The 12,605-nt window shown below is 36.4% G+C and overlaps 1 protein-coding gene across 2 annotated transcripts in view; it reads left to right on the top strand.

Moving 5' to 3' along the window:
- Positions 1-12,605, top strand: part of PIP5K1B (phosphatidylinositol-4-phosphate 5-kinase type 1 beta) — a 99,188-nt gene that overhangs the window by 60,704 nt on the left and 25,879 nt on the right. For both annotated transcript variants that reach the window (XM_063179583.1, XM_063179584.1), the window contains 3 exons: positions 1-118; positions 3,583-3,735; positions 5,507-5,806. In XM_063179583.1, the coding sequence (XP_063035653.1) occupies positions 1-118; positions 3,583-3,735; positions 5,507-5,806 (571 nt within the window). The remainder of the gene's footprint in view (positions 119-3,582; positions 3,736-5,506; positions 5,807-12,605) is intronic.

Raw genomic sequence — 12,605 nt, 5'->3', positions numbered from 1 at the left:
TGAAGGGAGCAATCTTACCCCTGCTCATCATTACCCTGACTTCAGATTTAAGACATATGCACCTCTTGCCTTCCGCTATTTCAGAGAACTTTTTGGTATCAAGCCTGATGACTATTTGGTAAGAGCCTGCAGTTTTCCTTTGAGTTACAAACTATTATAAAGCATGCTAGTTTTATTGCGGCAGAAAGGGATTCTTAAAGGGTGCCCAAACCAGTAAGAAATTTTGTGTGTGGAGGGGTATATAACTAGTGCATATTTTTACTGGTGACAAAAATTTTAATTCTTTTACATTATTCGTATTAAAAAACCTGCTTTGTTAATTGACTAGAGCAACATCCATGTCATTCAGATAATTTTTTCTAGAGAAGTTATGATCAGTACTTTGTGACTTTTATCAATTCAGTTCTAATTAAGTACTTTTGTGTGATTTGTGTTATGCACATCATTACAAAGTGAAGTCTGCAAATGTTCCTGTCTACCTTTGAGGCTCGTGGATGACAGACTGAAAATGAAGCATTTTAGAATGCATCCTTTTTTCTCTCTATTTTATAAATTGAAGACTTATTCTTTCACAGTGTTCAGTTTACACTAGGAAAAAAGTTACAAATTTGCTGAGATTGTAAAAGCAGGCTTTACTTGGTGGAACCACTTTATATACTGCTAGAACAAGTATTCGCTATTTTATTTCTCCTGTAGCTCTGCTTTTGGAAGGGTAGGGTGAATGCGGAGATGGATTTTCTTCTAGATGTTTGCCCATCTTCTAGATGTTTGCCCAATGTTTGGTTTGTTTCATGGTAGGTCACGCAAGAAATCAGAGTCCTAGTAAAAATTAGCAACTTTATATGTAATTTTTTGAATGAGCTTTAAAATGCTGAATGAGCTTTTGTTCTGTTATTGATAATGGCTTCTTTAAGACCAAAAGAATTTGAAAGGGCTTAGGTGAATAAAAAAGAAAAATTGATTAAATGTTTCTGAAATATTAATATGCTACTAAATAAATTGTTTCTGTTGTGTTCAATTCTGCTATAAAGGGGTTTTCTTCCTAGATGAATAATAAGCCTGGTTTTGCTTTTATTTAGGTTGAATATGGGTGTCTTAATGTGGGTGTCTTATTTTAATTCTTTAGTGCCATGTATGAATTTTGTGTTTGTCCTCATGACCATAGTTACATATAAAAAAAGATAATTATTTTGAATTATAAATGGTAGTAGCAAGGAAATTAAGTTTTTTGGGAATTTTATAAATCATAGTCATAGAGTGGTTTTGATTGGAAGGGGCTCAAACATTATTTGTTTCCAACTTCACTGCCATGGGCAGCGTCATCTTCCCCTACACTGGGTTGCTCAAATCCAGCCAGGTACTGAACACTTCTGGAGATGGGGCATTCACAACTTCTCTAGACCACACATTCCGGCTCCTCACCATCCTTAGAGTGAAGAATTTCTTTCTTCCACTGACCACAACTCTTAGAGTATGACTGATTCCTTATCCTCTGAGTTATCTATCTATCAAATCTATGCCTCTCCAGATTAGAGACAAGGACATCATGGATGACAGTTGTGTCATTATGTAATGTGCTTTTTATCTTATCTCTTTTTATGGTCTTGGTAAAAGATGAAATATGTGGGCTGTGTTGCCAGCTGCTAAAAGGACTGTGCTTCCTAGAGCAAAGTTATTACCACCTGTAACTTCTTTTCCATCTAAGGAAGCTTTTGCAGTAGCAGAAATAAAAGTTTATACAAAGACTGCATGCTGTGAATAAGATTTGTGACAGTCATTTTAACTACAAAAAGACTATTCCCTGAGGGAAGTTACTAGTAAAGACAACTTGTTGCAGATTCTTTTTTCTCTTGGCACAGGAAAACACACACGTATGTATGTAGTAAATGGTTGTCTAGCTGTGGCTGAAGGGCATGTGAAGTAAAATAAGAAGAGTAGAAAGCACATGTGAGTTTACACTGTTAATTTGAAGTGACAAAGCTCAAGATTTAAAGCTTCACCTTTTCAAGGAGGATGAGCAGTAACATACTTGTAGGAGTCAGACAGGATAACAAATGTAAATACATTTGAACAGCTGGTAGAATTAAATTGTCACTGTAAATCTCATGGATTTACAAGAAGTTTCCCCATTTTGCAGGGAAACTTCTTGATCATAAATACTCACTTGTCAGGCTCTTGGGGATTTTCTTGCCTTTTGGTTTTGATTTGCCTTTCAGAGGTGTCCAGTTAAAACTAGCTGGGCCCTTTCTATAGCAGCATTTGGTGGGTGGACTTTTTTACAGAAATGCATACCACTGAAAAATGACCAATGCAGAGTGTAGGACAATGTTTTTTGCTTATGTTATACTGTTCTATTGAACTTTAATATTTGGGATAATCATATTTAAATGTTTTTCACAGTGACAGTTACTCATTAAGATTTAAATATTTTGTCAAGAAAAATGTAATTGCTGCACTTCAACTGCTGAATTGCTCTAAAGGTTTGTAGTGTTACAGATTGGTATGACCATTCTGTCTGTAGAAAATTGCAGCTATAGGATTAACAAGAAAGCTATTTTGCATTAATTGGAATTGAGTATAAGCAGGGAGAAGAAATATTTATATATCATGCAAAATTCTCTTCAAAATTATAAGCCTTACCTGGAGTTAGGATAAGAAGATGCATTAAGGCAATGGCATGAGCCCATAGGAAACATGCTTCTTTAGTTCAAGTGCTCACAAAAGAACATATTTATTAGATTTTCTAGTATCACTGCTTTCAATTTTAATATAGATAGTTTTTTCTATGGTTTTAAGCTGAATGTCAGTTCTCCATATAATTTGAATGAAATTTGGAATAGTGAACACTTAGTAAATGTACATTTGTCTCTGTATTAGAGTATGGTTCTACTAATAAAGCACAGTCTTTTTGCTCCATAATGCAATTGTAATTCTTGATGTGTCCTGTGGAAAAGGAAGCCTGGCTAAATATGCAGTATAATGGTCCTTCAAATTCCAGGTTTTCTTGCTTACTGGTATTGAGTTTTTTTCTGATTCAGGTGGTTTTCAATCATAAAACTAGTAAAAGATTTGAAGAATTTGTAACTATACTAAAATTAGTAGCTATAGCTATACCAATTTTATCAGTCTAATAGTTTCAATCCCAGTTGCACAGAACAGGATTTGCCTGTTTGTCTATAATGAGAAACCTCACTCCCAGTTTATTTTTCTACCATTCTGTACCTGTTTCTTTCAAAAAAAAGGGATGTGAAAACAAACAGTTCCAGTCAAAATGTCTTCTCAAAGCTTTTGTCTCAGAATGTGCTATGCTGACAGCATGGAGATCAACTCCTTCCACACAAACCACTGGCTTCACTCCAAAGGAACCTGTTGCTTTGGAACACCAAGAGGGATATATGCTCAGCTGCCAGCTCTCTTCTATGGCTGAGCAGCATGGCCCAGGCAGAGTGGCCTGCCAAACCTCAGCCAGCAGCAGTAGTGCTGCTACGAGGTTCTCTTGTGACTACTTGAACCTGCAGTTCTTCATATTAAACTTGTGTTTGGGTAATGCACGCAGTGAAAAGCAATTTTTGTCTCTTCCAGTACTCAATCTGCAGTGAACCTTTAATTGAATTATCCAACCCAGGTGCCAGTGGGTCTTTATTTTTTGTAACTAGTGGCGATGAATTCATCATCAAAACAGTTCAACACAAAGAGGCTGAGTTTCTTCAGAAGCTCTTGCCAGGTTATTACATGGTAAGTAATTGAAGACTTTATTTTACTTCTATTTCTCCTGCTTCATGTCACTTCTGAATATTCAGTTTCACTTGTCTTGAAATATTCCACTGGGTTAATCTGTATTTTTTGTAATATTTATAACATTTTTACCTGTCTTTCTACTTCACTCTGTACATACCCAACAGAAAGAATAGGTATAAACCTAGAATATATTTAAGATAAGAATTGGTGCTCTTTTAGCATTCAAGATGAAGCTGAATGTCATAAGCTAATTTGATACCAAACTTTGCTTTTAATAAGCTAGTAACAAAATAAGGTTTCTAAATTTCTAATTCAGTTTTCTTTCTCCATTTTGTGTTTGTCTACCCTCTGCATTTCACTCAGAGTGGACAAAGAAACTAGACCGGTCAGTTTTCCTTTTGTTTCCAACTACTGATTTCCATTTCTCATGTATTAAAGCAATGATGTAAAAGATATTTTTATCCATGCAATTTGTTCAAAACTTAATTTTTAAATGTAGCCTTTTGAGGGCTAATTCTAAGTCCATTGTATTGGGTTTAATGTGTCATCTAAAAGGAAAACCATTGATTAAAAAGTGAGTAGAATTTAATTTTTTTTTTTTTTTTTTTGTAACAAAAGCCACCCATACATATGAACAGACATTCTTCTGGGTGGTATGTATTTGTATTATTAGACCTGTGACTGACTTTCTTTTTTTGCTTTGTTTCCTGATGTAAATACTTGAAAAATTACCCTCTCACTTATACTAAAAATGAGGAATGTTGTCATTATTGCACTAAAGTAACATGGATTCACTGTGTGTGTAAGAAAAAAAAATATGTGTACTGACACATCAAAAAGGACAATGGTGACAGGTTTTGTTGTTCCTAACCATGATAATCCACTCAGCACAAGTCTGAGTTATTACAAGTACATATAAGGCCAGTTTGTATTATTTCTGGGAACTTTATTCTCACTGCTATGCAATTGCTTCCAAAATATAAAACTTCAATTACTGTGATTATTTCTGTGACAATACTTTCTTCTGATAGTTGTATATTGTGACTTAGTAATCATCTAAGACCTGAAGCAGTTTTTCCCCTTCTTTCTTTTTCATGCTGAAGATTGACAACAGTTGTATTCAGGAGGAAGATTTTCTCTCTCACCTCTGTTATCCTCTCCTACCTAATTTATTTTACCTGTTGTGGAATTTGGAGTATTTAAATTTATTTTACCTGTTGTGGAATTTGGAGTATTTCACACTTTTCTGTTCTGATGGTCAGTTGTGGTTCTATTATGCCCTCACATGCCTTTGGAAATAATTTAGTGATTTGGCACTAACCCTGACTGTGTTCAAAGCCTCACGGAGAGAGGGGTTCTGTTTTTCAGAATCCAAGTCAAGATAATGAGAACTACATTTAACCCAGACTCCTTCCAGCAGGTAAAACACAAAGGTTGTTCAGGTCAGGAAAAAAAATGAAGTCTTTGGGATGCTTTTAGGTTTGATCTAGTCTGCTCTTTTCTGTGAGAAAGAGAAACCTGGCATAAATGTAGTTACTGCTCTGCTGTTGCCCTTTGTAAGGCCCTGGCAAAAAGGCAGTGCCTATGCTAGCTTTCTGGAATAGAAACCCACAAAGATAATCAACTGATTGAAGAAACTGTGCTGAATAAGAAAACATTCATAATTTTCTTCATGTTTGTTAATGTCTTTTGTGTTAAAGAAAACCCTTTCTTAAGCATGGAAGTTCATTGAAAACAGACATATTTAAAAATATCTCTTTTGTTTTAGAATCTGAACCAGAATCCAAGGACTCTTCTTCCCAAATTCTATGGGCTGTACTGCGTTCAGTCAGGAGGCATTAATATTAGAATTGTTGTCATGAACAATGTTTTGCCACGAGCCTTGAAAATGCATTTCACATACGACTTGAAAGGCTCCACATACAAACGCAGAGCATCAAGAAAAGAGAGGGAGAAGTCCAACCCTACATTCAAAGACTTGGATTTCCTGCAAGATATGCATGAAGGGTTGTATTTTGACTCTGAAACACACAGTGCACTCATGAAAACACTACTGCGGGATTGTCGAGTGAGTATAAATTTAAACCTCTGTATTCACCTCTGCTCTAAATTTACTCAGTACAGATTATTGAACCTCCATTTGTTTTCCATGCTATTTAAGGAGGGATAACTATGGATGTCAGAGCACTGATGAAGCCTGTATTTTAGTTAAGCTGTTGTGAACTGAGATCATAGTCATAGATAGAATGTCCATATCCTTTTTGAATACCAAGACTGGGGACCATGAGCACTTCCCTCACTGTGGAACTGGTTCCAATGCTAAACCACCATCTCACTGAAGAACTTTTTCGTCTATCCACTCTGAACTTTCCCAATGCAGCTTGAAGCTGTTGTTTTGCATCCTATCACCAGGCACCAGAGATCAGCACCACCCTTTCTGCCACCCTCAAACCTTATATCCTCCTCTGGTCCCCACGAATCATGCCCTGTAGTCCTTTTACTGTCTATGTTGCCTTTCTTTGAACACATTCTTATATTTAATATCCTCCTTACACTGTGGAGCCCAAAACATGCTTGCAGTTCTTGAGGTGAGGCTGCTCCAATGCTGAGTGTGGTGGGACAATCCCCTTTCTCAAACCAGGTGGCTGTACTGTGCTTAGTGTACCCCAGGATACAGGTGGACATTCTAGCCACCAGGGCACATTGCTGACTCGTTAAGTTTATAATCTAGCACAACCCTAAGTTCCAGGGCTATCCCTCTGTTTCTATGTACATCTAGGATTACACTGATCCATCCGTGGCAATACTGATTAATACAGGAATGAAGTCCAGTAGATTTGATGATGATGATGATTTCCACCAATTTGGAGATTTTAATTACTTTTTTTTTGAAACATAATAAGCCCTGTGAAACTTTATTATGCATGATAAACTGTATGTAGAGCTGCTGTGAACATGATTCTTGGTTACCTAGGAATGGGAAGGCAGGCCTAATGGCAGCAGTCTTACTTCTTGAGCTAGGTAATTTCTTCCTCAGCTGAAAAGTCCACATAAAAGCTGTCCACAAAATATTTTCAAGGCAGAAGAGGGATACCTGTCATTACTCTTTGAGAGGACCTTGATGAATGGAATCAGTTCCTATTACGGGAGAGAGAATTGCTATTAAACGGTTTTTTTCTCCTGTGGCATGGGTAACAAAATGTAAAGCAGGAAAAGGGAGACTCCAGATCTCTCAGAACTTCCCAGGATTCATAGCGTTTTGGAAAGAATAAAATTGCTTTTTCTGAGGGAAATAGTAAGAATTTCATAATAATAAAGCAAAATAGTCTGAACTCACCACATAGAGGAGGCACCCTCAACATCAGAGTTTGTTGTTCACTGCCACCTGTGGTACAAGATGGAAAGCATTGTTTTTGCACATGAATAGAATTTTTTGTTTATCACAGAAGTCTGCAATGCCTTGTGATTGGTTTGTAAAGCTGTGTGACCTAATGTTCAGCTGTGCATTCAGCAAGAGACATTTATCTAACACGACACATTGTTCTTTCTGTAGCCTCTTGCAGTGAGTATTTCCTGAGCTCCTACCATGTGTGATGACACAGAATGCATCAGTATGTCACATCTGGGGATGTGGATGCCTTTCTGTGCACCCCCCACTTGTCCAAGGTTACTTATCCAGTTAGAGCTTGGGGAAATCTATTGTATTGGAAATAATTGAGGGTATCTAAAAGATGGAACTGGACTGAAAAGTAAAAACAGGAATCAATAATTTAATTGCTACATATAAAGGGACGGTTAATGATTCTTTGCAAGTCTGGGAAAATTCCTGATACATATTATTTGAGTGCTAATATAATCTTTTTCAATGTATATCTTAAATTAACAACTCTAAAGTTAGTCTAGAGTTCTCAAAGGCCTGGCTAAATTTTAAAAGTATTAAAAGTAAAGAAGAAAATTATCCTATAGTAATCAGTGCATTTACATAAATACACATATACACAATAAAATATATGTCTGTGTGTAACTGTAGATATATAAACACACTGAAAGTTATATGTATATTGAAAATTAGCTGCCTTTTTTTTCTATTCAAACAAGTCTTACTCTGTGTTGTAAAACAGAGGGAGCAGACACTCTTATCTTTCATATCGCTGAATTTGCTCAGCTAATAAGGTTGGATCTGACTACCTGCCTTTTATTTCTGCCTTTAAAAAGACCAGAAATATTCCATCCATTTTGTGAAAAGCACATCAGTGTTGCCTCTGCTTTTTTCTGCCCATGAGGTATTTGGATGGGTATAGTGACAACTGACCATCTTTTTAGGACTTGAGAACTTGTCATCCCTTTTTACTGCTACTTCAAAGTGAAGAAGTTAGTGTAGGCACTTGAAATTAAGAATTCATTTAAGAAATGAAATTTTTGATCTTTCCAGTATTTCAGGACTAAGAAATTCTCTTCTGTGTTGCTTAAATTTGGATTGTGTTTCCATTGCTCATATTTGCAATCAGAATCAGGAAGTAATGGACTTTTCTCCTAGTTCTTAAATATAAACATCCCTGTCTGCTAGCCCCTCTCCTCCTTAAGATCAATTGCTGAGTTCAGAGGCCTGGCAGAATTTCCTGGTAATGAAAGATAGTGGTGGTAGGGACCTGCTATGGTCTGTGACTGCTGCCATTAAATCTCCTGCCCTATTCACCAATGGACTCATGTTTCCTTGGTCAGCTTTTCTCTGTGTCTTGATATTCCTTGCTAGTCTCTACTCCGTCTGGCCTTTTGACTTCCTTGATCACAGCTGCCATCCCTAGATGCCCAGACAATGTTTCTCTATTCCTCCTTTCTAGCCTGTCTGTCCTTTCCTGTCCTGCATGCTGGCTCTTCACGTTCAAGCTGTGCTGTGGCTTCCTTGCTTAGCTGAATTTGCCTCCTGATACATCTGCTCATCCAGCACAGACAATGTTGACAACTGAAACAGAGCTTCTTCCCTGGGGAATGCAGTACTAAGATGGTAGACCACTGCTGGAGTAGTTCTGGCCTTTCACTCCTCCCGGCAGTGCTGGTGAGGAGATGCATGGCCTGCCCAATTAGAGAATGGAGCTGAGTTGTTTGTGGTGATCCCTCATGGGCTGATGCCTCCAGATTACCCATGCTGGGACAAGTACAGGTTGATAGCATTGTTCAGCTCCTGCATTCCCTGCTTGTTTTGTTCGCACTTGAGGTGGCAGGGTCTGAAAACTTGTCTCACAGTTTATTTTGCATCATTTGCACCTTAACTGAACCAAGGAGTGTAATATTACAGTGTTCCTAAAGAGGGAATATTAATGAATTTATCATATATACAATGTACACAATTGAAAATTTGAACTAGCTTTCAAATTCCAGACTATTGCTGAGACTTTCTGTAGCTGGCAAGTATCCTTGCCTGTTTGGAGAAGCAGTAACAATTAATCAAATTGTGGTCATGTCATTTTTAAGAGCAAAAAAATAATTTGAAGATGTTTTTACTATTGAGAAATGAATGGGTTTTGAGAGTCTGCATTTTATCTTTATGGCAAAAAACCACTGGACTTTTCTGAGGAAATTGCATTTTAAAAGTGACTAATGAGGAAACCTGTAAAGATCAGGAAATTTAAAGAGGACCATATCTCCTAAATTTGAGACTTGGGTATTATTTTCATCACTGCTGTTTTAGCCAGTTGCTACAAAAGTTTGATGGTGTGATTGCACATCTGTTTTGTGCTCTAGTGAATGTGATGGAGACCCTGTATGACCAAATTTATCCACAGAATTTTTCAAATCCCTTAGTAGCATGTGTGGTGTTTTGCAGGTTTTTGCCTTTTTTCTACCTCGAAGAATTGACACAAATCTTTAAGCCAAATAACTTCAGTGACCCATTGTATAGCATATCCTTACAAACAGTAGTGTTGGCATAACTTAATGAAATATTAAACTGCGGCATAGGATAGAAATAAAAGGTGTCATGATGTGACATGGAGATGGAGAACATATTAATTTTAGATGAAGGGCCTCTGTCAGAAATGGTAGTTTGAGGGAAACGACTGTAGCACAATGCTGTAGGTCTCTTGTATCTTTATATATTATCACTCCTGTCATATCAGTTGACATTAGGAATTTCTTGTTACTTCTACTTTTAAAATCAGAATCCAGATTGTTAGTTTTGGAGTGTTAATTAACAATATATTTTGAGAATTCTGTTGAAATGGGAAGTGATTCCACATATGTTTAGGCGGGAATGTGGTGATTCATTTTCTTAGGATAGATTTTTTTCTAAACCAGACCCATTTTTTTGGCATTGACATTTGTGAACTTGTTCCTAAGACATGGTTTTTTTGTGAGACAGTCCTTTAATTTGTGTTAATTTCATATAGTTCCTTATGTTGAATAATAATTATTGATATGTTGTAAAATCAGTCTTCTTTCTACTGTGTTAATTCCTATGTCACTTTTCCAGAATGCTTGTAGAAGAGGAAAATTTCCTTGCATGGTTATTCATTTCGTACTTTCATTAAATAAGCTTCTAATTTTTTTCTTTTGAGTTGTATTTTTCTTGACCCTTTTATGAAAATGATCTGATGACTTTTTTGTATGCTGTTTTGCATGGATAGCAAATGTAAATGCAGATTTCTCTGTCAGATAGTGTGTAGTTTGGGCTGGCTGCATATAAAATAAGAATGACATTTCATGGCAGAAATACTTGTTTTGCTCAGTTAGTCAGTGGCTGAGATACTGGAGCGTAACCGTGTCTAAGATGATTCACAGAATAGTTTAACATCTGATTAGCTCTGAGAAAAGGAAATCTGATTCAGAGAGTTAATTTTTTATGTTCTGAAGTGACATATTTTGTGATGCCATTTTACTGTGGGTTTTTATGTGGTATGAAAAAAAGAGTGCTTAAGGTTACAAGGGGTGAGTGTCACTTGCCATCTGGAAGTTTTCAGAGCAGCTGAAGTCAGCCTTGACAGCAGTACTTGGTGACCAAGTGACAACACTGTGTTGGCAGATTCTGTGTAGCTAGTGAATTAATATATATAAGTACTACCAAGATGAACAATTTAATGTTAAGTTAATGAACTGAAGGTTTATTTGTTATCAAATCCACCACTTGTTAGTACACAGCATGATTAAGATCATTCCTGCTGAAACTTCACAATGCCATTTTGCTAGCAAGGAACATGTCAGAATGGTTACATGAGCAAAGATTGGGATCCCTTTACCTATATAAGTAGTGTATTTCTAGGAGTTTATGTCAATTTCTAGTGATCTCACATGGACAGAATCAGGTGTTTTGCAGGGCTTTCTCCTCTTGCTATGAATATAACCATGTAATATTATAATTTATTTGAGTGGGTTTTTTTCCTTATATTACGTTATAGTTTTGGTGCCTCTGTAGCAAAAACTTGCTGCTGCATCTCAAAAGCAGTCCTAAAATTATCAAAAGTATCTGTAAGCAAACCTCAGCACAGGAAATGTCTTGATGTTCTGCATTTTGTAACTTGTCCTTGTTATTAGATTATTTTGTACAACTGTGTGTGCAAAATGTTACTTACATATTTTAAAATTGTCACGATTTGGTATTTTAAATATTAATGAAAATTCATATGTGAGAACACCTCAGATACTTTCATCTGTAAATCCAACTGATTTACTGTCCTAATACAGACTGAGGAGTTTGACACAAAGTTTTGTTGAGTGCTGATCTACAAGGTTCTTCCTTGTTATTCTGGTTAGTTATTTCTTACCAGAACTTTCATTAGAAACAAGTGGGGAGAGAAATGTGTTTAGATATGGTCAAAAAGGTTAATTTGCCTAAGGAGTGGTTTGTTTTGGTTATCACATTTCTAAGGGGAAGTAATCAGAACTATACATCAAAGCTGTGGGCAGACAGGGCCAGTTCATGTCATGATATCCTGAAGACGCTTTGTAGACAGTGTAATGTCACCTCTGAGTAGGGCCATGAACTGAGTGTCTGGGAGACAAGGGTTCTTATGCTGTGTGCTGTTTACAAGAATTTGTACTGCACTTAATCCATTGGATGTGAAGGTGTTTCAGTCTGTTAATGAACTGCAATAATGAAATTCGTTTTTATGATTTTTTTTGTAATCCTACGCTAAAATCATAAATTGTCAAGGTATGGTCTGTTGTACTGTACAAGTAGTATGGGTTTAAGTGGCAGTGATGAATTGATGTAGTCAGAAGGATTAATTTTATCGCATAAGAGGTCCCTGTGGAAGAAGGAGTAGCGCATTACAGCACAGCCTCCCATGAGACTACATTCAATTGTAGAAGTAGGTTATGTGATTAGTGTAGTAAAATCATGTGTCTAATATGACCTAATTCAAAATGCAGTAAATATGCTGAAGGTAGAACTGTCAGCAGTAATTTATAACTGTAAAATAAATGTGGCAATGCTTTTACCAAGCCTGACTAGCTCCTGTTCTGGTTTTGCATGAACAGTGTTGCTTACTAAGGTGTTATTTTTCAATCTATCCTGAACTTAGTTTTAGCATTTGATGGCAAATATTCATTGATTACATATTTTTTAATGAATACATGATGTTGTAATTTCTTTCTGAGAAAGTTGGAGTAAAGTTTAGCAATAAATAAGCAGAAAATAGAATTTTAGACATTTTTGGAACCAAGTGCTTTGCACCTGTTAGCCATGCTATTTTTGCAATTTATGTTTGTAAACGACCAACATGTCCACACAATGCCCAATGAAATTTCAGAATCTTGTGGTTAGAATATGGCTTTTGTTGTGTATGAAATGCTTTGTGAGTTCTGTCATTAGAAGATGCTGTGGACTACTAAGGCCATACATTAGCAGCCTTTTTCTTGTTCCATTTGAACTA

Source organism: Melospiza melodia, chromosome Z, assembly GCF_035770615.1.
Source record: "Melospiza melodia melodia isolate bMelMel2 chromosome Z, bMelMel2.pri, whole genome shotgun sequence".
NCBI classification, from domain to species: domain Eukaryota; kingdom Metazoa; phylum Chordata; class Aves; order Passeriformes; family Passerellidae; genus Melospiza; species Melospiza melodia.
This window is presented reverse-complemented; position numbering and strand designations above follow the sequence as displayed.